Below are 25,007 nucleotides of genomic sequence, written 5' to 3'. Positions count from 1 at the left end.
GTATCCAAATGTCCTCCTGGAAGCCCAGGAGAAAGGAGTCTGTCACTCAACTGAGTCTGTGAATCTCTGGGGCCATTCTGGACTCATGAGACTGAGTACGCTTCTCCCAGAGCCTTTCGGGGTAACCGTAGAACACAGTACTTACTGGCTCAAGGGCTTGATCCCCAGAATGCAAGGGTGACCCTGATCCTTGCCCCAACCCTGAGCCAATGGTCAACAAGTCTCCATGGAAGGAAAGAAATGATACCCTGGCTGGGCAGAAGGAGTAGCTTTCATTTATTTAATTATTTATTTACTTATTTATTGTGGTAGTAGGGATGGAACCCAGGGGCATCCTCCCTCTCAGCTACATCCCTAGCCCTATTTTATTTTTTATTTGGAAACTACATCTCCAGCCCTATTTTATTTTATTTTTTTTTTATTTTATTATTATTATTTTTTAATTTATTTATTTTTATTTTTTATTTTTTTTGGTGGTACTGGGATTCCTGGAAGCCCTTCTACCTCCGGGCTACACTCCCAGACCTATTTTTACATTTTTATTTGGAAACAGGGTCTCCTAAGCCAGCACGCGCGGCTGGCTTCGAACCTGCGCGATCCTCCTGTCTCTGCCTTCCAAGCGCGGGGATTACAAGCGTGCGCCACCACACCCGGCTTTATTTTTTATTTTATTTATCAGGGTCTTCCTCAGTTGCAGGATGCCTTTCTAAGTTGCTGAGGCTGGCCCCGAACTTGAAACCCTCCTGTCTTAAGACTCCCGAGTACTGGGATTACAAGCATGCGCCACCGTGCCCAGCAAAGCATCCTTTTATACGCTTTAGAATCCAGCCTCCTGAAGGGGAAAAAGTCCTCAGAGACTAGGAAACAGCACAAAGAGATTGTGTGTGTGTGTGTGTGTGTGTGTGTGTGTGTGTGTGTGTGTACCAGCAAACACATGTGCAAGCATGTTGTAAATAACTAACTGTAAGGCTTAAATCAGATAAATTATCCACGGGGTCTCAGGAACCAGTAGCTGCTGACTGGCAGGCCTCGCAGTGGTTAAGTGATTTGTTTGTACTTTACACCAAAGAAGACAGCGTCTGAGCGGTTCACCGCTTATAATTAGGGCTGAGTTTGCAGAGCTCTACAAACCCGGGAGTTGCAAATGTTAAGGATTTCTCTGAATCCCTGACTATACTCTAGGTAAGCTCTTTTCCCCCCTGGGACTGAAATGGCACAAAACAGATATCGAATGCTGAATCCAGAGGAAGACTTCAGGACTCCTAAACACCACAACCGCTAACGCAGAAGAGCCCCGTGAGGCGCGGCACGGTGCTAAACCAGAAACAGAACCAGGTGGTGGGTGTTGCAGGTATCTTTGTATCGCTTTGATTCTCATTATGATATATAATTATATGGCGCCAATAAAGGCATATAAAACATTCAGTGCAAGAAAATGAATGACATCATGTTTGAATAAGAAAAGAAGATCCCAAAAGGAGTTTCTAAAAAAGACGAATATTCTTAGGGGGAAATAACACAACTCCAAAACAGAAAAAAAAAAAAAAAGAGAGACAAAAGCCATTGCGTGCAATTGGCTTTTCAGCCCCAAATCACAATGCCCAGGGAGGAAGCCAGGAGGCTATCCTGAGACATGGCTTCTATCAGTGTTCTGCATAAATTCCCTTTCTTTCAGGGATATCAGCCAAGCTCCAGAAGCTCCACGCTTCTATGGATGTGGGTGTCTCTGCCTGTGCTATCCTCACCCCCTACAATTTTCTCACCTGACCCAGTGGTCTCCTTCAGAAGTCTCTGGAATTTCCACCACTAGTATATGACCACTGCCATGGCCCTCCTCATTGCTATCTTGAGTATTTTTTAGTTAGGTCTCTTCCCCTACACAGATCACGTGCTCCCAGAGGTGAGGAACTGTACATTTTTGTCTTCCTCATTTACACGGACCTCACGATTACCTCACCATATCAGGCACTCAGAAGCTAGTCCCTGAATACAAGGTGTTTTAAGAAGCAGAGTTTATGCCCATGAGGTAGTGGGCAGAATTCATTTTTAGATTAGATAAATGGAGCATACTGCACATTCTGACTGCTTTTCTTTCTCTCGTGCTCTGTGGAATGGTGTACGAGTTCTCCGGCGTGGAAGGGCATTAGGAACCCAGCGAGAGCAATGGTGTGTCTTCCTGGTGCTTTGATCATTCCTTCTTCCGTTACATTTTTCTTCCATATTCTACCATCCACGGTGCAGCAAATCGTTCCAGCTCTGCTTTTAAACAGACCCTAAATCTCCTTGATTCTTGGCCTCTCAGAAACGAAAGCCGAGACTTTAGAGCCATGACCAGTATTCATTCTGCACATCTTTAAAGTTATCTAATTAAACTTTCTAGGGGAAAAAAGAAAAGCTTTTAAAGAAACCACAAACTTTCCCTCAAAGACCAGCTCAACAAAGACAGACCCATTAGTGTTAAGAGTATTTTTGCCAAACCTTGGGGCCTCTTGTGGCTCTTGGAGGTTGGCCTGGTGTTCAGTTCAGTGTTATCAACATTTCTTGAATGCTGTGTTAGGTTCTGATGGATATAATGGTGACTAGAATAGAGCCTTTTAAGAGAGTACACAGCTTCACGGGCACAGTGATAAACCAGAGGTATGTGTTGGGCTTCAGGGAACTCTTCTGGATGAACAAGAGAACCTATAATATCCACCAGGCAAGTGGGCAGGAAAAGATTTCAAGCATTAGTATTAATATGCATAAAAGCAAGGGCTCCCGGGAAGCAGGACGCTCAAGCGTCAAGTGTGTATCCTGCAGGGGACGAAGGGGTCATGCTTCAAGAGCTTGGGCTGTGCTCTACAGATGTGTGGAGAGTCTTCTACCACATCTTATCTATTTGGATGTAAAAGTATTCAGTAGTACCAGGTACGTTCACCATTTCTCTAAAACAGCCAATTATATGTCAATTAAAAAAATCCCAACCAACTGTAGGAAATACAGAGAAGAAGAAAAGTCCAGAAAATAGCTTAAGACCTTTGGGAATCCATTTAAAAATTAACCCAAGCCAGGTGTGGTGGTGCACGCTTGTAATCCCAGCATTTGGGAGGCTGAGATAGGAGGATCGCAGTTCGTGGATAGCTTCGGGCACTAAGAGAGGAGCTTTGCAACTCAGTGAGACCCTGTTTTAAAATAAAGAATAAAAAAATAGGGCTGAGGGTGGAGCTTGGAGGTAGAATGCCCCTGGGTTCCATCCCTTCTACCATAAAATTTAATCTAATGATGAGATTAAAAGCTACAATAAGCAGACTTCCACTAGCGAGGCTATGTGTTTCTTGCAGAAAGACATGCTGTTTAAAGGAAGGATGGATGAAACCCAGGCAGATAAATCTACTCCTAAGGAGAGGGGGGGAGGTGAAGTGTGACACACGGGGGAATGTGTGAGGTTTGGAGTCAGAGGAGTCAGAGAGCTCCAGCTTCTGAGTATGCCCCATAACATCTCTGAATCCTATCAATAAAGTCGGGGAATCATGTCTGTCTCATAGAGTTGCACTGGGGACTAAAGTTATGCACATAAGGCACCTAGAACATACAAAATCTGGGCTCATGACCCCATGTGCACGTAAATAAAATACTGAGCAGACTTTTTAAAAATGATCACATCCAAAATGATCACAGTGGGTCAGAGGTGGGTTATCTAATTACCTAGGGTTGAAAAATCTAAATCTTGACCATGGGGGATATTCCTAAAGCCTTTACTCTTCAATCTTGTGTTCACCCTTTAAAAATGCAGGGAACTGGAGGGAAAAAGTTCACACAAATTGGAAATTGTAATTATGCACATTTTGAACTTCTCTAGAAAGCTTCCTAGAGAGATGTATATGGTCTGCATTTGGAAAAAGAAGGTACACGACTGGCATTTGCGGCTGGAAGTCACCTTCTTGACTCCGAGTGCTGTCACTCTACATGGGAAGAGGACGCACCATGCCTAACTCCATGGGTGCCCAAGACTTCCTGAACTGTTACATAGAACTCATGTCATGCTTGTCTGCCCCAGAAACAGTGTTGACTGAATTACCACCTGAAGATAAAAACCAGGGATGGTCCTGGCCATGTCTAAGGTTCAATAAGAGCCAATCCTAACTTTCCCTAACTGGGTGTTCCACATGGTCTACTCATCCTTCACCCATGTCAATCTGCATCTTGTTGACTGTCTGTCCCTTCCCTTGACAAGAAGCTCCTAGGATTAAGAAGTCTGTCCTACACTTCAGTATGGGGACCATGTGCAGCCCAGAAAGAGACTAACCTCCTCTAGACTGACCTGATCGAAGCCCACCTAAGAATCATCACATGCCCCATACCCATTTTCAGTTATGAGATGATAGTGATTATTTTAATGGATAATTTTGGGGTATGTGCTCAGTTCACAGGCTAGACACTAAGATACAGCTCACCTTTACTGAAAGGTGGAGCCTCTGAAGCTGAATTTTGGTTGTGTGACATGACCTGCCTGGCTCAGACTCAGGTTGGGCTGGTCAGAATCTCTTCATAAGGAATTTGAAATTGAGAGCCCCTGGGACAGTAATTTGGGATGTCTAAAACAAGAAAGAGAAAGAGATATGGACACACAGATCAGAGCTCATGTGATTGTGCAGATAAAGGATGGTCTCCTAGATCCTCACTTAATGTCTCATGAAGCCTCTGCGTAGTTTCCACCCTTCGCCCTTGGATTCCTTAAGATGCTACTATATTTTTTATTTTACCCTAGGGTTAATAATATTTGAAACAATAATCTTAGGACAGTAATGGTTAACAGTCATTGGACCTTGACCATATTCCAGACTCAAGAGAGCTACTTATATATTGTTTAGGATTCTCATTAGCCACCGTTATCCTTTTATCCTTAAGGAAATTGCCTGAATCTTATAGATATTATCCAGGTCCCATAGCTAAAAAGAGGTGAAAGTAGGATTTAAAAATGAAATAGAACCTCTGTTATAATGCACAGTTATCAAACAGCTTATCTCTCTAAAACCAGGTGCTGTGATGGAGCAGGCCCTGTGCTCAGGAGTCTCACTCTTTTTACCATAACTTTCATTGCTTTTTTTTTTTTTTTTTGAACTTGACACCTTCTTTAGAACTTAGAAAGGATTCCTGTTTCAGGGAGGCAGGCTAGGTGAGTACTCTCACTCCTGTACTATATCTGCATATGCAAAATAAAACTAAAATAACTAATAAATTTACTCTAATACATTTATTAGAATACATTTATAACTGTTGAAGTTTAACAACAAAAATGGGGGACTTTCATTAGCCAGGAACTCTTGAGGAATCCCTTAAAGAGGGTGTTTCAGTCAGCATTCTAACTGCTGTGGCTACAAATACCTGACAACCACAACTTAGAGAAAGGAAAATTTATTTGCTCACAGTTCTGGAGATTTCAGAGGTTGCAGTCCTCATTAGGCTGGAACATTCGGCTGGAAGAAGTCTGCAGAGCTCAGGGCATGGTTACAACATATAATCCCCAGGGCCACGCCCCCTACTGGGGGTGGGACCCACCTCCTCCAGTCACACTCTATCTGCCTATGTTACCGCCCATTAAATCCATTACAATGAATTTATGCACTGCTAAGATTAAAGTGTTCACAGTTCAGTCATATCACCTCTGAATATCAATACATGAGCTCTCCAGGGGACATTCTCCATCTAAACCATGGTAAATATTCAGGAAGCTGCAGACAAGTTAAGAAACATACTCATGTTTAAGGTAACACAATTCACCATATCCAAGTTATGGAACCAATCTAGGTGTCTATAAACAGATAAAGAAAATGTGGCATATATGCACAATGGAGTTTTACTTAACTACCAAAAAAATAATAAATAAATAAAATTATGCCATTTGCAGGAAAATAGATGGAACTGGAGAACATTGTGCTGAGATGAGTCGGATTCAAAAAGTCAAAAGTCATGTTTTTTCTCTCAAATGTGGAATCTATAGAGAAAACTGGGAAGAAAAAAGATGTCATAAAAAATAGGAAAGTGACGAATAAAGTAGTGGAAGCTGGTCAGGAAAGGGTATAAGGGAAGAGAAAGAGGAGACATAGGGAAGGAAATAGGGAATAGGGGATGGAAAAGGAGGTTTGGGGAAGAAATAGACCAAATTATGCTATATGAGTGAATCACTGTGAAGCTGGATATTGTGTATAATTATAATAAGCTACTATTTTTAGTGTATATATATATATATATATATATTTTTTTTTTGCAGTAATGGGGATGGAACCCAGAAGCATTCTACCTCTGAGCTGCATACCCTAGCCCTATTTTTTAGTCTTTATTTTGAAACAGGGTCTCACTGAGTTGCAAAGAGCCTCTAGTGTAGTAGCTGAGGCTGGGATTACAAGCATGTACCACCACGCCCGGCTAGTATACATATATTTAAAGTTGATGGCACCAAGCACGGCAACCACAACCAAGGTATGTAGGAAGATGTCAGAGATCAGCTAACAATCAGAATAAGCAGTCCCTAGCCCACAGAAGCCAGCACCATGAAAGGAAACAGCAGATCTCTGCCACCATAAAACCTCAAACCCAAGGAAGCCATTAAAGGAACCACCAGAAGAGAATTTAAATATTTAATAATGTCACAGACAAAAAGCACTGTCTCCACAAAAATGAGACTACGGATGCTTCAAGGGGATTTTCATAATGACAAGAATGTAAAGAAGGAGGGACCAGCGCAGCAGGGGAGGTCATCCATTAGATTTGTCACTACATCCATTATGGTGCCAGAAGGAAATTCTGTTCTGCAGACGCAGATGTAGCTGTGTGAGAGGAGTGCACGCACAGCTGGAATCGAAGCAGGGGACCTGCTCTGCAGAAGTGGTGGGCAGCCCGCACTAATTATACTCAGATTTCCTGGACAGCACATTTCCTGCCCAGCGCATGCCCCTCTTAACATGACAATACCCTGAGTCTTAGATCCTCGATGATCTCAGAAAGAAGTAGAATAATGTACTATTCTTCTTTCAAATCATGGCTGTACCTTTCCTTCCCATTTCTTACAGTGCCCATTTCTTCCTGAAGCTTGCCTGAAACTCTCAGGTTTTCTAGAGCACCCAGATTCTGCAGTATCATGTTAGGGCAACTCTTTCTCAGCCTGACTTTGGGGGGAGCAGAGCAATGTGCTGTTAGCAAAAGAAGGTATTACATTAAACCACAATAAATCTTCATAACTTGCAGCTTGAGAAGCACATCCCTATACAGCGTCGTATCTGAAATCCCACATCCACTGTGTTAAAGAGCTAGAGTTTATTACCCCACTTTACAAAAGAGAACACGGAAACTCTAAGGCTTGCAACTTATTAGTGATCAACGGAAGCCAAACAGAATCCGAGCTCCTTTGCTTAAGTATGAATTCTCCATATATTTGACTATCATGTAGTTTAGACTCCTTCACCATTAGCTCTAAGACAGAAATAGAACACTTTCTTTTTAAATTCCTGTGCATAATCCTACCGGTGGATTATTGGAGGACCACTTTTTAATCCTCTTAGTAATTGTATCTAATATCCCTTAAAGCCGGAGTCAACTTCCTATTTAGTTTGTCATTCCTGGTCAACATGTCCTTCATTAGACTCTGGAAAACAAAATAAACCACCTACAGTCTATAATCAGTGCTTTTGTGTATCTCTTTTCCCTCTTGGGAAAACATTAATGTCCCTTGATTTAAAAAAAAAAAAAAGCCACAGCAAAAGGTTATTGCTGTGTGTTTAGGATGGGAAGAAGGTAGCAGGTACCCATAGCCAAGAATGACTTCAGTTCTACCTACATGCTGTATGCAGAGAAATAGCTGTGTGGGTTTTTTTTTTTTTTTTTTCTGTTCTTCACAGAATTTGTCTCTGTTGGTGATGTGCAGTTTACCCAGTAGTACCTCATGTAGAACAAGGCTGTCCCCACCTCCCTGCCCACCCTGAAGACTATGGCTGCAGATCTAGCCTGCCCTCTTAGACCACCATCCAGTCCTCATACTTATTAACATAGTTCATTCCAACACGTGCCAGCTCATATATTTTAGTTCTCAAGTAGGCCAAGATTTCCAAGTCCAAAATCCTTTCAGCAGTGATGGGTGCTGATGTTCAGCCCCAGTAGGACTGACCGTATATACTTTTGTAAGAGACATAACATCTCTTTTGTAAGAGATAGAAGTATCTTGTGTACAAGACAAAAATGAGAAACCCAGGGATTGCAGTGATTCTACGTGGTCCACCTGATGGGTCGAGAATGTATGGCTGGAAAAACTTTTGTTAGGCCTTGTGATGGAGTCTCTTTCTCTGAAATTCTTTTCTCCAGCCCTCCTGCAAGCCCTCAGAAACACAAGTAAAAGATCAATTGCTTTCTCAACATGGAAGCCTTTGGGTTATGACATGTGCTCAGGTGGACCTTTTGAAAGGACCAGCCCAAGACTAGAGCTTGGGAATAGACAACCTGGAACAGGGAGAGGAGACGAGTGCCTTCTTTCCCACTGAATCACCAGCATCAGAAATCAATTGCCTTAGCTAACCCCAGAGGAGACCATGGGACTGCTATGTAAATTTCCAGGGAAAACCTGTGTGGGAAAGCTGACCTTTCAAAGACCACAAACCATTTCGCATAAGCAATGCTTTATGCAAACTGTGTCTTCCAGCCTGGTATGCTACCTGGCCAAAAGGGCTGTTGGGAGAACTGAGGGGCTGACACCTAGTTACCTACTCATCATCAACGCCCTATGAATCCATGAATCCTTTCCTCTCCTTCCCCTCTTATCCCATCACTCATCTTCAATAGCCCCTCCAGGAGGTGGAGGATGATGGGTATTTCAGAATCTGCTGAGAACCTATCCTCTTGGTCTCTGATTTCTGGGACAAATGCTGAATGGGTAGGAGTAAAAAAGCTCAGCCCACATTAGCTGAACACCCTGACCTAGAAGAGGAATTCTCACTTGTACACCAAGGAACAAGTAGGAGAGCGGCACCTGCGGAGCCGCAGGGAATGGGCCAGACTAGGTTAGTGTCACGAGTCAGGGGTTCTCAACCTGGGCTGCACAGAGTAATCACGTAATGGGTTTTCAAAGCTCCCAACCCTGGACGTGCAAATTTAATTGGCCTGAAAACTAACCTCCCCAACCACCTGTAACCTGAGTTTAAAGAACTCCAGGTATAAGCTGAGAATAGCATAGTAAGAACATAGGAAAGTCTTTGTTAAACAAAGACCGCTGAGCTGATACCAGACCTTGGAGATGCACTGGGGTATACAGAGAAGACCTGGAGCATTCCCACCCCCCAAGCTGCTGCCATTACAGGCGGGATGTGAGGATCAGTGTCACACACACTATCCTGGTAGACAATGACCTTGCACGAAATTACCCATGTAGACACACTGCTGGCAAAAGGGGTTCTGTGGATTTGCTGATTTTCAGGAGATTTTTGTTTTGGAGTGATTTCTGATTTAGGAACTGGTTATCTCCCTCTACGTTGGTTGGTCTGGGATCCAATTCCAGGAATCCAGAAGCCCTTCAGGTACTCCATAAACTTCAGCATCTATCCATATTCCACTGTGAGCCTAGGAAAAGACCCACAAGGCAAAGCAACTTCCTCTAGAGCCAGCCACTGCCACAGGTTTCAAACTTTCTAGGGTGTATTTTGAAAAACCATCTTCTTCTTGATTCTGATAAAATCGAATTAAGATAGAAATGCATACAAGAAGGAAAATGACTGGAAGATTTCCTCCACGGCCAACCACCTTCAACTCTCAGCATTAAGAGTCACTATCTTAATCTCCTGTCTCCACAAAGCCAAAATTACCTTCATCAATATATTGCCTCTTATCCTTATCCAGGCTACCATAATGCCCCCTAGAGCCAGCACTGGCGGCAGTAATCAGAGATCAAATCGGGCTTGCTGGTCTTCCTTTGCATCTCTTTATTTGTTCATTCCTTCATTCTTCTGATAATCTAACCATTAGTCATTCCTTTCCTTGAGGAGCTGTTTATTAAGAGCCATCTTCCACCCTGCAGCCCAAGAGATTCTTCTAGAAACACAAGTGTGACATGATGGTGCACTCCTCTGCTGACTCCAAGTCTCCTGGAGCTCCCTTTGCCTTTGGGGTAAAGAACAGTGCTTGGTGGGCTCCTGCCCCTGATCTTACACTGCTCTCAGACAGAGCACCACCCACGGGGACCTCTTCCGGATCCCTAAACCCACTTCTTCTCCCTGGGGCCTCTTCTTCTGAAGCTCCTTCTACCTGGAATTTTCAACTCCCTCATCTTGCTTTCACCAATGACTACAGGTGGAATCGCAGGCCATCACAAAATGCTCCAGTTATTTCCTGGGTTGTTGGCCCCATGCTCGGAACTGATTATCTCCCTCTACATGGGTTGATCTGGGATACTTTCCTTTGGTCTCTATCCCAGCCCCAGCTCACTGTCTCTTTTCCCCCAACAGTCATAGACATCATATGATGAGAAAAACCAGACAAATACCTAGAAACCTTCTCCAACCCCTTTAAACTAATTTTTCTTAGTTAAAAAAGAACTGAACTTCTCTAATAACCCCATTCTTGACTTGCTTCTGTTAAGTGGTACCCCAAAGGACTCGGGAGATGTGCCACACACAGATGTCAACTTCAAACAGTAGCTCGAAATGGAGATGCGAACACCAAAGGTGGAGAGGCTGGGAAGATGCATCCCTTATTCATCTAAGAATCACAAAATATAACAAAAATGGTGGGTGGAAGTGTATGATGGACTGAGGTCTTGAAACCAGTAAACTCAACCTAAATTCAACTTGACTTTCTAGGCTTGCTAGTAGACCACAATATGTTCTTTTCTTTGCTCTCTCTCTCTCTCTCTCTGTCTCTGTCTCTCTCTCGCGCTCTCTCTCTGTCTCTGTCTGTCTCTCTGTCTCTGTCTGTCTCTCTCTTCTACTTCCTGATGTGCACACACAAACCCCTCAAAGACAAGAACATGAAATAAACACACTGTAAATTTCCCTGGTGACAATTTAAATGCTAAGAGAAAGAGGAAATGAGAGAAAGAATTGTTGAAAAACCATCTCCTTGCAGCCATAAATGTCTCAGATGCTTAAGAAATAAAGCAACGGCAGGATGGATTCTAACATGAGGGGATTACAACTTGAGCTATTACCAGTGCCAGGAGTGATGCGATTTCTTTCAGGGGAACTCTCCTTGACCTCAGCACCATGCAGAGGTATTTTTAGAAAGAAAGTCTAGGAGAGATGTGGATGGAAGGAGCACATGGAGCCACGTGGAATGTGTTCATCCCTGGTATTTGAAAAGCACCTGAAATCCCCCTGGGGAAATCCTCTCTCCCACTGCATGTCAGGGGGCATCACAGGGTCTGTGTATCCAGGGCCCCTCTCAACATGGGATTCAATGGCTCGATTGCTCCCTGAAAAGCTGGATACCAGGAATCCCTTCCCGCCATGTACAGTGTGGTACAGGATGCAGGGCTGGGGAGGGGAGGGCCCTAGACATTGAGAACAGTCTCATTTTGGAGAGGAAAAGGCCAGATCCCTGGACTCCAGCCCTCCATGTCCCCCAACTCCAAATTCAGAGCCTGTCCCAGGACATCGCCAAGCTTTCTGGAGCCTCTTCCCAAACACAGGGGCTACTCAATATGGATCAGGTCAAGCCTTCCTCACTACTCTTTCCCTGTCACCCTACCCTACATGACCTTCCTGCAAACTCCCAAAGCCATGGCAGTCCCTGCCACTCATCTGCACATATCGAATATATATTGCCACATCCTACTGTCTGTTTCTCTGCGCTCCCAATGAGACTGCACATTTTGATTCACGTGGTAGCTTGCAGGGCCTTAGGAAGACACAGGAGAGGCCCGATGGTCCCCTTGAAATAACACTTTTGTTAAGCAGATAATAAAACCACCTACCAGATGTGTTATGCTTTTTAAAAATTCCCTTCTAAATCCTAAAGAAACTACTAAATAAGGACCTGATGTCTATTTCTCATTGGTGCTTGGAACCATTATAAACAGGATGTGGGGGAGGGGGAGAGAGAGAGAGAGAGACAGAGAGAGAGAGAGAGAGAGAGAGAGAGAGAGAGAAAGAAACAGACAGACAGACAGAGACACACACAGAGAGAGAGAGAGAGAGAGAGAGAGAGAGAGAGAGAGAGAGAGAGAGAGAGAGAGAGAGATAAATGACAAGGCTCTCCCTGAGCAGAAGGGCCTTGGAGGACAAAAGTGGACAGTAGATGGCAGTCTGTCCCTGTGTCAGACGTGGCCACAGAGACAATCTATTGCAGGGAGGCTGGAGGGAGAAGCAGTGCTCTGAGGGAGACTCACCCTGCCTCACCTTTGCTGACTACAGCCCTGAGCAGGGAGACTTCTAAAGGTTCCCAGGAGCTCACACCCCTACACCTCTGCCAAGCCCCAGCCCTGCACAGCAAGGATCTTTCCTCAAACTTTCCTGAAGAAGAAGCAAGGGCTCACAGGACAATGGGCTCTGAGCGTCCATCACCCTAACGTTGGCCTGCCACTGGGAATTCAGGAATACTAAAACCACTGTCCTGCAGAGGCAAAGCAGCCTGCACCTCTACCATCATTGACAAGAAAATGCAATGCCTGCCTTTCTAGACCTGGAAGCCAGGGCCTCCTCACCTCTATGCCTTCTCCAATGTTTATCACTCAGCCACCAAAGGGATTCTTATTGCAGCATCTTTACATGTATGTTTTAAACGCGAGGCAGTTTTTGAGTGTGTAAAGAGGGATGAGTCTAATTTATGTGCAATGACACCCACTTCTCCATGATCAAGAGTCCAAAGGACAAAAGAACTAAGAGGAAAGGTCCAGAAAAAGAGAAGAGTTCTTTCTAGAGACCAAGCACCGAGCATGCTTGACCTCAGCCTTGGCTCATAGAAGAGATACAGAGAACTCAGCTTTGAACCCTTGGCAAGACGTGCCACCTCTCTGAGCCCAATCTGCGGGGGCTGTCCTATCACTGCTACACAAAACAAACTCGCCAGTGACCACTCAGGTGTTCATTCACTCGCACATTTCTGTGGCAGACACCAGTCCAAGTGCTGGGGACACAGAGATGAGAAAACCAGATCTCTTTCTTTGCAGAGCTCAGATTCTAGTGAGAAGATCGGAATGCAAATAAAACAAGGGCTGCTAAAATGGTATAACACAGAGAGTCTGGAAAGGGAGCCCCCCACCCCCAGGGCTCTCTGGGGGAGGGCAGGGGTGGCTTCCCTAAGAAGGAAATGGTTAAGCAAAGGTCAAAAGATGATTCGAACAGCACTGGCGAAGATGGAGGAGAGAGCATTCTGAACACAGTCTACACACAATATACAATTTACAATCCCTGATGTGGTTGCCAATCTAAGAAAAGGCACACATTTCAACTACTTATGCAATTGGGACATTCCCTCTCCATGTAAGCCCTTTCCTCACCCATCTACCCAGAGATTTTTTTTTTTACAAGCCCTCAACTCCAACAATTTAATGAGAAGGCAGGGAAGACTTTAGTGATCACCCAAGCCAGTAGCCCTTTACTCAGTCATCTAACGGCTAAGGAAAGCAAGAGACCAGGTATGGCTCCCACAGAGTGTTGGAGGTAGAATCTGGCCTCTCTGCTCATAGTGTGGGATCTTTCTGACTTAGCTTACTGAATTCAGCTACCCGCAGACAATTTCATCCCACATAAACCTCTCCCCATGCTCCTAGCTCCCAATCCAAGAGCCGCCACAAATCTGGCAAGCTGGCGTCTTCAGCACTTTATAAACATGCACTCATCCATATGTTCAATAACTTATCTGGCATCGCATAACTTAATTTCCTCCTCGACTCCCTTCACATTTCTGTATATAAGTCCTCCAGGCCAGCAGGGATACCTGGAAATCCCAGACATGGGCCATGGTGACGTGGAGGGAACAGCGGAATCATGGAACATCTGAATGGTCACAAGGGGCAGGATCCTTCTGACCACTGCATGATCCCAACTCTTTCCTTTTCCAGAAGAGATAACGGGGGTCTATGGAGAAAAAAGTGATCTGGTCAAAGTCACACCACTAGACTGAGTCCTTTGCAGGGGAAAAATAAGACCAGAAAACCAGTTGGGTGTCAAGAGGCTGGACTCCTTCCCAACCATGGGATTCACTTGTTAGCAGAGCAGGTGATTTCTGAGGCTGCGTTTTCCACTTGAACCCAGTGCTGGTACCTTATGAAGCATCAGGATCAGGTCTGCTGGACACAGGTAGAATGGATACCAGACTAAGAATTTCAAACATATTCCTCAAGGGACAGTGTGGAGCCAGAGGGAGAGGATATTTTTAAATAATGGGGGTTTAGACCTAGAAATAGAGGGAGTAAGAGAGGTAGTAAATTACCAGGACCTGGCTATAACTTAACAAATAAAGCTGTATCATCTATGTGAAGAAGAAAAGTATCAACCTACATGTCAAAACTTTTAACCAAAACACACAAGTATTTCTAAGCATCTACAATCTAACAGGCATTAGGCTAGTGTTCTATATTTATCTGTACAACATAAATGCGTTTAAATAGCAGAGCAGAGTCATCTCTCATTAATTGTCTCAAAGATGAGTATGTGGTAGTGGCAGTGCGGAAATTGGTCCAGTAGAAAGAACAAGAGCCTGCAGTCATACCCTTCAGAGGGCAACATCCACCCAAGAGCCCCTTTGGTTTCTTTACTTCTGCGATTGCCCAGGGAATGGCATGCAGAAGCAAACATCAGGGTCAGAGGACTCTATAGGTGCTCTCATCTGCATCTAACGTAGCCTACGGACCTTTGCAGCAACCCCTGCCCCCAACTACCCAGCAAGAAATCTACTTTAACTTTGGCCTCAGTATAAGTAGTGTGAGATCCCTAACCTATTACAGAAAGTCATCTTCTGAATTTTGCAGAGACCATATTCTCTTGTACTTAGATTCCGGGCAATCAATCCCTGGATCCAAGAATGCTGGGACCCACCACCTCTAGTGGGCGTGTGGATCAAAACCAGATGTCCAGCTCCCATCTTGTAGAGGTTACAAGGAGGCAATTGCGGCTTAAATCAATACACACATTCGAGAAGGGCAAATTCCCTTGTCAACAGAAAGGGAAGTAAGGGGGGAGGGCTTATGGAAGCTAAGACAGATCAGACACATGCTTGCCAGCAGGTGGCTAAAAGACTTAAACATTTGTCCTGCACATGAAAAAGAACCTTCAGGTGGAGCAGTTTAAACTGTGGGGTGACAAACTTTGCAGAAGGCTATTAAACCAGCTCCCATCTGGATAATATCACAGAATGCAGAAAAGACAGTCTGATTGGCAGGTTTCAGTAAGGCAAGCCAGCATATCAAGGTTCAGTTGTGCAACTATGGGTATAAACCTTAACCTCAAATCACTTCAGTGTCCCCACCTGTAAATGGGATTATTTGGGGGCATCGAGATCATGCCATATAATATTGGTAATAGTGCCTGGCACCCAGTAAGTATTCAAATATTAGCTATCACCATCACCACCATCATCATCAATTATCATAAAGGTAGGCACTGTCTCAGGCATTGACACTGAAAGATCTTTGAATGGAAGCTGAATGATTGGTACTTGGTCTACCAGGAAGCTGAACCCAACCCTCTTCAGCTCTGCAGACTACATACCATGCAGGCTAAGCTAATGTCTTCAGCATTCTTAGCCAAAACAAAACATTCCAGCAAATGTTTTTGTGTGAGCTTTTTTTGTCTTTGACTCGGCCACCTTCCAAAGGTAAAAACAGGAACTCATTAGGGGTGTGCACCTAGGTACACTCCAAGTAGAGCATATTGGCACTTATTAAATAGAAGGAAGGGACTACTGTTGATCCCTACAAGGGTGAAGTTGGAATAGGATTTTGAGATCTTCTAATTCAAGCCCTTCATGTATAGGTAGGAAATCACAGTCTGGAAAGAAGTTCCAGGGTCACACAGAAACAGGTAATTAATGATAGAGCTCAGTCTCCAGCCTGGTCCCCCACCTTGGAATCAGTAGGCCTCCTACGATCTCCTGCTGCTTAAGATCACCTACTCCTGGACGTTGTTGAGATCAGCAGTTACTCCAACAGCTCTGGTCTTGTATGTTCAAGAACCTTGCATCTTTAAAAACAACCTAGCTGAACAAATCCATAAGACTTGGGGCTTGATAAATGTCTTCTCTAGAAATATTGCTAGCTAATGAGCAATCACAACAGACCACACCAAATGTCACTTCAGCTAAACCACATAGCCAAAGGCTTATTATCCTGTGAGGATGCCCAGAGCCCCAGCCAGCACTCAGTGGTTCCCAATCAGTATTTGTTTGAAAAGACTCCGGCACAGATGAGGCTATGAATGGCAAATGCATTCTGACTATAGTGGGGGTGCGTGCAGTCTCTAGCCTCTTGGTATTTTTAGATAAAATAAAAGGCTGCTTTATGGGAAACCATCAACAATGACAAAGAATAAAGCTCTTCATCCATCTACATGGCTCTAAACAGGTTTGAAAGTGAGTCCTCTTAAAGTTTTCCGTTTCTCTTTATTTTCCATTTTTCTGCCCAGACTTGATCTTAATAGAAATCTCTTCAGGCAAGGATGAGCTAGTACTGACCCTAGCCTCATACTATTGCGTTGGTCACAATCCTCATATATAAATGTTTTAAAAGATACTGTCCTTAATGTTTTCCATAAACTGGTCTGCTTCAGAGAATCAGTATGATGATAATTCAGTCTGAGCCAGGTATCCATATACCTTTCACCCGTAACATAAGCGCTACACATGCCTCCTGCCCACTAGGGGAATCTCCTGCATTCCCATGTCCCTCATATGTGTACACACATATACAACACACACACAAACACACACACGTGTATCTTCTCCCTCTGCACACGCCTGTCCGTGCACAAAGTACATCTACAGACCTTATCAACGGCACCATACTGGCCTTAGGCTTGTCTCCAGTAGAAATTTTGGTCCTTTTCCAACAAAGTCAATTTTAAATAAAACTAAATCCCAAACCCTAGCAACGGTCATTAGTTCAATATCCCCTAACGTCAGAAACTGCCTGCCTCATTAAAGAGTAAAACAGCAGCTTGGGGTCTTGAAAGCAGGGTACTGGGCTTTAAAAGATCTTCTCTGTGAGGCCAGATCCTCTCTCACTCCCATCCAGCACATAGATTTACATTTTCCCTATTTGGGGTGGGAGCCCTGAAAAAGCTCAGGAAAAGGTCTGGAGGAGGCTGCAGCAGAAGCTGCCTGCTCAATTAGGCATCCTGAATGGAGGGGGAGAGGAGAGGCCTGAACATCTGATACATCTGGGAGAGGAGCTGCGGAGATGGGAAATGTTATGTAATTAAACTCTGTTGGCCTGTCCCGCTTGGGGAATGTGAGACCCCTCAGCACTGACCTCTTCCAATCAACTTAATTGGCCCAATCTCGCCAAGAAAAGCAACCGAATTGGTTTAGTGCCTCATGGAAATAGCTTAGCTCCTGACTATTTATGGCCACTGAACTCAAAGATGGGAGCCTTGACTCTGAGCCAGGAGTTGACAGCATGTGCTAACTTCTGGGAGGACTGGGAGGTTTCAGTGCCTCTGTGTCTCCAACTCTGTCTCCAGGGAAAGTGGCTGTACCCAACTTACCACCCTGAGCCCAAAGCATCTCACAAATCCAAAGCTCAGGCTTTCCCCTTTCCAGTTGGGCTCTTGCCTGCCAAGGACCCGTAGTCTAGAGAAAAGCAGGCCTTGACAGTAATGCTGCTTGGCTGCACTTTGCTTCTCTTTTATTTAAATGGCGGTGTATGCCAAAGACGGTTACTATTTTCTCTGTTCTCAAAGTCATATTTGTTCTGGAATTGTGATCTGTGTAGTTGGTGTTAAAAACAACAACAAAACACAAACAACAATAACAGGGAAATGTCTGTCTCTGATCATCAATAATGGATTTTTGGATTGCCTCTCTTCTGAGTAGTTCAGAGACAGTTCAGTTCTTCTGCCTCCAGATCATGAATGGGTAAACTGAGGCAGTCACAGGAAGCTTTGTTTGCACAGTGGGTGAGCAGGGGAGATGAACTGGCCTCAAGACAATCAACTTATATTGTAAATGGGAAGAGGCAAGGTCCCATTATCACAAAGGCTTACATACATGCCAGCACTCGTGTCCAATTACATTTCATCCGTACAGCTTAACACATCACGCTTTGATGGGAGAGAAGTGACTTTTCCTTCTCATTCCTTCTTTATCAACATTGCCATTTTATAGAAAGAGAAATGGAGAGCCAGAGACATGGGAACAATTTTTCAAAGTCACAACTGGTCCAAAGAGGCCGAACTGGATAAAAATCAAGGCATCCCCAGCCGAGAGTATTCCCCTGCCATATCTGCCCAGAACATCTCTTGCAGAGATGAATTCCCTTTAAAAATAAGGTAGGATCTCAAAATAGCACAGCTATAATTCTATGAAGTTAAAAATGCCATGAGTCAAATAAAGTCTCCCATACATGCCCCCTCCCTCACATGCTTGGAATCTCATCAAATGCGATTCCTTATCCTGGTCCAGGCAGGCAAATAATATCTGCATCACAAACTCATACTCTTATCTCAGCTTTGACCCAGTTACCTAAGTGATTGTCTCTAGATAGGAACCCAACTGAGCTCCACCTATCTTCCTCTCACTCCTCAAAGCCTACAGCTCCTCTTGTATCTAGACCTTTTCCATTTCAGATACACATCTGAGCATTCAAGACAAGGTTCCCCGGACGTATCAAATTCTTGCAAAAATATACACCGTATACCCTCTCAAGATCCAGAATGATTATCGCTCTATCCTGATGGCTGGATTTCCCCCTGGTTTATTTTAGGTCTCAGTGTACACACACACACACACACACACACACACACACACACACACACATTTAGGTTAACTTTAAACTTAGAGCCCAGAAAACATCAAAGATGAGCATCCACTCCCAGCCCACATCTTTCCTGAGCACCACTTCACTGTTCTCCAGCTCTAAGTATCCAAGCTCATTCCCACTAGTAAGGAGGCCCTGCCCACCCTCAGTAACTCAATCCTCAAATGGATCAGGACCTGGGATTCTGAGCCCCACCCCACACTCCCTATAAGAATCTGTTACATCTACCTTTCAACCCACACAAGTGCACCTCATTCCTTACTTCTCTGTCCCTTTTACAAAACCACAGATATATTTCCAGTCAGATTCTGTTTAGTCCCCAAGCTCCATAAACATCTCTAGAAACTGAATTACAGACCTTGACGAAACCAACAAGCACCGAGTTCTCTCCATATCTGGCACAACTGTGGTAGCCAGCTGAGCCGGGAGAAGAAATTTTTCCAGGGCTGTGTGCCATGTGTCAGCACCCACCAGTGGACTGAACATCTTCCAGTAGACACCCCATTATTTATTATTATTATTATTATTATTATTATTATTATTATTAATTTGCAGTACTGAGGATGGAACCCAGTGGCATTCTACCTCTGAGCTCCACCCCCAGTCCTAATTTTTATTTTTTATTTTGAAACAGGGTCTCACTGAGTCGCAAAGAGCCTCACTAAATAGCTGAGGCTGTCCACGAACCAGGATCCTCCTGTCTCAGCCTCCTGAATGCTGGGATTACAAGCCTGCACCACCACACCTGGCTATCCCATTCATTTTAAATGGTGATAGTGAATTCTCCTATTAAGTAAAAAAAGAAAACCAATTATGGGACATAAGACAACACGTATCTCTGTAGCTAGGCATGCAAAATGGATATTCTTGTTCTCACTCAGGTTCTGTGCACACATCTTACCCTATTCCCCACCCCACCCCCTTAAATGTCCATGCATCATCCTGAGCCCTCTCCAATTCCCTGTTCTCTAGAACAGGAGGATGGCAAAGACCAGCCCAGCATCCTTCCCTCAAGTGCCTAGTCCCTCCACCAGGACCTCTGAGCCCAAGCAAACTCATAAAGTTCACAGTCCACGCTCCTCAAATAATCCTAAGGCATCCAACCTTGTACACACATCCACCTTTCCTACACACACACACACACACACACACACACACACACACACACACACCGGCCCTCCCACACCACACCCACTCCGTGTGTCTGGGCAGGCACACGCAAGCCATCTGCCTTCTGAGCTCTCCACACCGCACCTCCCCTTCAGCTCCAACACCCTTGGTAGGCACCGATTTCTTATGAGCTACACCTATGTCTCCACCAGCTCTCATCTCCCGCTATGCACACAGATGCCCATTCTAAGGCGCCCGCAAACTCGAGCCTCCAAGCCCCCTCCCCAACAGCAGAATGGAGCCCCACCCCCACACTCTCATACTCACACGCCGAGAGACTTTGGAAAAACCTTCCCCATCTCTGGCCACCCAAAGACCTCCAACTCCAAATCCTCTAAACCCAGTTTTAACAGAGCCTCCACCAACACAAAACTTACATGCAAAGACCCACAGACTTTCGACTTTTCCTCAATGCCGATTCCAGGAGCCTACTTTCTTTTGCTCTCCCCCAGGCTCCCGACGCCACACCCAGATCTGTGAGCTCCAGCCTGCGGCAGAGGCCGCTGGATTCGAGCCCCTGAATTCTACCTCTCAACTCGCTTTGTGTCGCGCATCAGGTAGCAGGCAAGAGTTGCAGACAGGGGCGGGCAGGCGAGTTTGCTGGATAATTTCAGAGTCTTGTGAAAACAGAACCGATTGCAAAGTTCCCTCTAGGTCACAAGTATCTCCCATCTGGAGCGCGCTTGGATACTTCCCTGGTTCGCACTTTTGCAGGGTGGGTGGGAAAGGGCACCGTTTTACTGAAACGCCGGTTTCCCAGCACCTTAGGCTGAATTACAGACCTCAGACTGCGAGTAACACCCACCCCTGAGAGAGTATCTCCCCTCCCCCAGCTGGCCCCCGCCCCCACCGCTTCGCACACATAAACAAGTCCTCTGCTGCAGACTCCGAGCTCTCCAGCTCTGAGCCTGCCGGTTCGTGCAGTGTCCTAGAAGCGGCCCCCTCTGGGACTCCGAACCTGCAGCCGACCCAGGGGTCAAGGCCAAGCGGTCTTTTGGGTGTTTCGTTTACTTGTAATCCCGCTTGGGCCTGGATTCCAATGAGACAGACTCTTTCTAACCAACAGTGCCCACACCGTTCTGATCAGGGGTCTCAGTCCGCATCCCAAGCGCACTGGAGGAAGGCAGAAGCCAAATTCCTTAAAAGCAGCAGCGCCTCCTGGACCCTCACCCACTCGCGTGCGAAAGCAACAACAAGCAGAGCCCCCCACCCCCATCCCAGCACCTCGGCCACCCCACCCCTTCCTTTCCGCACCTCTAATTCTTAAGCGTGCCCGATTTCATTAGAACATCCACTCCGCAGATCTCTGGGGCTACGGGGCAGTGTGGTTCGTTGGCTGTAGGTGGTTTTAACTCCGACCTAACTCTGGAGTCTCCAGCTCTCCCACACCATCGCTCCGGTTCCTAGAACCCGCTCCAAGAAACTGCGAGGAAATCCCCAGAGATGGCTGGGCCCCGGTGCCCGCCGCTCCCTGCAGGGGCCCCAGATGTGCGGGCTGAAAGCGAGCTCCAACATCTGCGCAGAGACCCGGGGTTGGGAAGCCACCGGGTGGGTGCTGGCCAAGCCGGAGATCGTTTTGGAAAAGAGCTTTCTTTTCCGGGGACTCCAGTAAAGGTACTTCGCGCAAGGGAAGGAATCCCAACTCCTCCCACAGAGAAGTGGCTGTCCAGGTCCGGAGCTCCGCGCCCCCTCCCCCAGCCCGTGCCCTGGCCAGCGCGGTGGTGGGGCCCGCGCGTAACCCCGCGCCGAGCCGAGCCGAGCGCCCTGCGCGTGCAAGGGACCCGCGGACGCACCTCTTCTTCCCTCCCGGGGTCTGTCTGCTACCCCCTTTTGTATGCCGGAGACTTCTCCGCGGAGCAGATGGATGGGTTGAAGGTGTGTGTGTGTGGGTGGGTGGGTGGGGGTCTTGCTGAAACCCTTTCCTGCCCATCCACGGTTCTATTTCCATTTCCCCTCGCCTCCACCTCCCCTACCCCCCTTTCCAAACCAGGTCCCTTAAACCAGATCACTTTCCCAGACTGAGAGCGGTTTCTCGGGCAGCCGAGGGACTAGAGGGGGGAGGAGGAGGTTGGGAGGTGTGCGCGCGCGCGTGTGCGCGTGTGTGTGTGTGCGTGTGTGTGTGTGTGTGCGTGTGTGTGTGTCGGGGGTGGTTGTGGTTGTGCCTCGGCCTGGGCAGATCTCAGCACAAACTTTGAGGCAGGCACCAGCCGGGGAAAGTAAGCGCTTGCGGGCGGTGCGATGGGGGTGGGGCTGGGTGTGTGGCTGGGAGCCCCCCCCCCACCCCCGCTCTGCTCTGGTCCACTGGAAAATCCACACGCACGTGCCCCCCACCACCCCTGGACCTGCCCGCCCAGCACGCCCGTCGCCTCCCCTTACCGTGGCCAAAGTAACCATGGCATCCGTGTGGCTATTTCCAGGGACGTCGACATGAAGAGAAAGGTGGGCGCGAGCTGGGTCATTCAAAGTCTCCCCCACCCCGCCGCAGCCGCTACCCAGCAGGGGAAGAAGGAGGAGAGGGAGAAAGACGAGGGAAGAAAGTTTCGCCGGGCTCTCTCGCGGGGCGGTGCGCGGAGCTGCTCGGTAAGGAGAGGAGCCTTCAACTCTGAGTCCCGCGAACATAATCTGCGCGGTTATAACCAGCCAACCCGGCCAGATGGCTCCGCGCTCAGCGCCTTAACCCCTTGCGCGCCGCGCCGCCCGCCCCCGCGCCTTCTTGGTTGGCGCTTAGCAGACCCGCGCCCCAGCGGGCTTCGCTGTCTCTACCCGCGCGAGGACTGGGTCAGGTCTCCAACCCCTCTTTAAAAAAAGGAAAAAAGAAAAGAGGTAAAGGAAAAATAAAAACCTTCCAAATTAGTCCTATTTTTCAGTACCTCCTACCCTTAATTTCTTAAGAGATCCAGGGAGGCGGAGGGGAGAGGAGAAAAACCCGAAACATTCAATTTATCACTATATTTTACACATTAACGTCTCAGCCGGTCTTCTGTATTCTTTCTCTTGAAATTTTCCTTTTGATCGTCTCCTAACTGAAGACGTGCTTTACCAAGGCAGAAGGGCCTTTCTTGCCCCTTGGCTTGGGCGGGGTGCGTCTGAACCTTAAACTCCTCCTCCAAACCTCAGACCCTTCCAGCTGCGGATCTCACCCCACCCCCTACCAAGCCCACCCGTCACTCCTCCCCCACTCAACCAGGAGAAAACGCCCTAGGACAATTGCTGCCCGCACCTCGCTACTATGGGGGACCAGCACCCAGGGCGCCGGGCGGGCAGTCGAAAAGAAGGTTAAGTCCGAGAGGTATGGAGAGGGGTCAGGGAGACCGAGGGAGGGGCGGCTGGTGTGTGTGTGTGTGTGTGTGTGTGTGTGTGTGTGTGTGTGTAAGTGTGCGAGTGAGCGTTCGAGGGAGAGGGGGGGACGGGCCGGAGCCGCCCATTTCACGCAGTCTGCAACTTCTAAGCCCCTTCTTTCCAAACTAGGGCCGGGTCCTGCAGCTGGAGCAGCGCGGGAAACCCAAAGCGCCAGGGGGAAACCAACCTCTTCCCCGACTCCCCGAAAGTCCCGGACGACGCTCACTCGCCCCCCACCGCTGGATTCACCGGAGGAAAAGAGCCCAGAGACGGGGCACTATCTCTAGCATGGAGATGATTTTCCCACTTGATCCGAGTTCTCTCTGGCCGCGTTAAATGATCTCGGTGTTGCCCGTTCGCCGTCCAGGAGAAGAGGGAGGGAGGGAGGACGGTGGGGGAAATATTACTTAGGGGTCTAGGAGAAATCGAGAGCCTGGGAGTCCAGCCTTGAGCCCTGGACCCCTCCCGCGACCTAGCCTGGATGGTCTCCTCCACGCCCCGCACCCCTTCCTCTCCTCTCCAGCTCGGCCGCCCCTCTCAGCCCCTCTGGCCCCGACCTTTGACTCCGGCGCGACTGGGGGAGGGGGAGCTCATGGCCCACCTCCTCTTCGCTCTGCCTATGGAGGAGTCTCGTTCTGCCACCCAGTCCAGATTTATTCGAGGGTCCAGGCTCCAACAACGCCCCGTGCATGGGATTGTTTGAATTTGGTTAAACACCAGAGTGGCACGGATCTTTTGAGGCTGCGCGGCTAGAGGAAAGGTGGGACCGGACCAGAAGCCTGGGGGTGGGGTGGGGGCTGCGAACTAGATAGATTGTACCTGCCTCATCATTATCCTGTATGAAGGGGGCTGCCACATCGAAAACGGCCCGAAGCGCCCGCCGAGGCCCTGGGCGTCACCTCCCGGAAGGGTCTGGTCTTCCTTCGGTAGCTCCCCTCGTGCTAAAATATCGACGTCTTCCTCCCGGCCAGATGAGGCTGCCGAGTTTCCCCGTCCACGCGGTCACAGGGCACCGCGAAGGTTTGGATTGGGCGTGCCCTGTGGGGTTCTGCTTTTCTCCCTCCCCTCTGGCCCGCCTCCCTGCCCTCCCCCACTTCCCGCATTTGCCCTCCCCCCCTTCCCGCTCTGGTCAAAGGAGGGATTCAGGCCCCAGTTTCAGCTCCACTGGGCCAAGTTTTAGGGACTCTTCTCAATCTCCTGGTCCTCCAGGATTCTGAAGATTGCAAGGGGGATTACAAAAAAAAAAAAAAAAAAAAAGAAAGAAAAAGAAAAGGTGTTTGGCTCCGGCTGCAGCAAGGAACGGGTTAAATACGTGTTCGGGGCTGATCTGTTTGCAGCTCTTTGGTCACTGGCAGTCTGGAGGGAGGAGGGGAAGAGGGGCGAGCTTAAATGAGAAAAAATCAGAAGAAACGAAGAAGGCAGCAGAGGCCTTGCCCTGGCCAGCCGCCTTGCTTTGCCAGGACCGAGGCAATCGCAGGAAGAGTTTGCTTTGTTTCCCAACTCTAGGAAACTGGCGGGGCTGCCTGTGTGTGCAATCCACAGGCCTGGTAAAATGAGAGGTGACACCTTA

General features: G+C 47.2%; 1 protein-coding gene across 1 annotated transcript in view; it reads right to left on the bottom strand.

Annotated features, from left to right (window-relative positions):
* Positions 1-24,295, bottom strand: part of NTF3 (neurotrophin 3) — a gene marked incomplete at both ends in the record, with an annotated part of 78,716 nt that extends 54,421 nt beyond the window's left edge. The window contains one exon of the mRNA XM_080706444.1: positions 24,257-24,295. Coding sequence (XP_080562570.1) covers positions 24,257-24,295 — 39 coding nt within the window. The remainder of the gene's footprint in view (positions 1-24,256) is intronic.
* Between the last annotated feature and the right edge of the window lie 712 nt (positions 24,296-25,007).

This window comes from Muscardinus avellanarius (genome assembly GCF_963383645.1).
Source record: "Muscardinus avellanarius genome assembly, chromosome: 11".
In the NCBI taxonomy this organism is placed as follows: domain Eukaryota; kingdom Metazoa; phylum Chordata; class Mammalia; order Rodentia; family Gliridae; genus Muscardinus; species Muscardinus avellanarius.
Note: the sequence above shows the minus strand (reverse complement) of the source record. Positions and strands in the feature narration are given on the sequence as shown.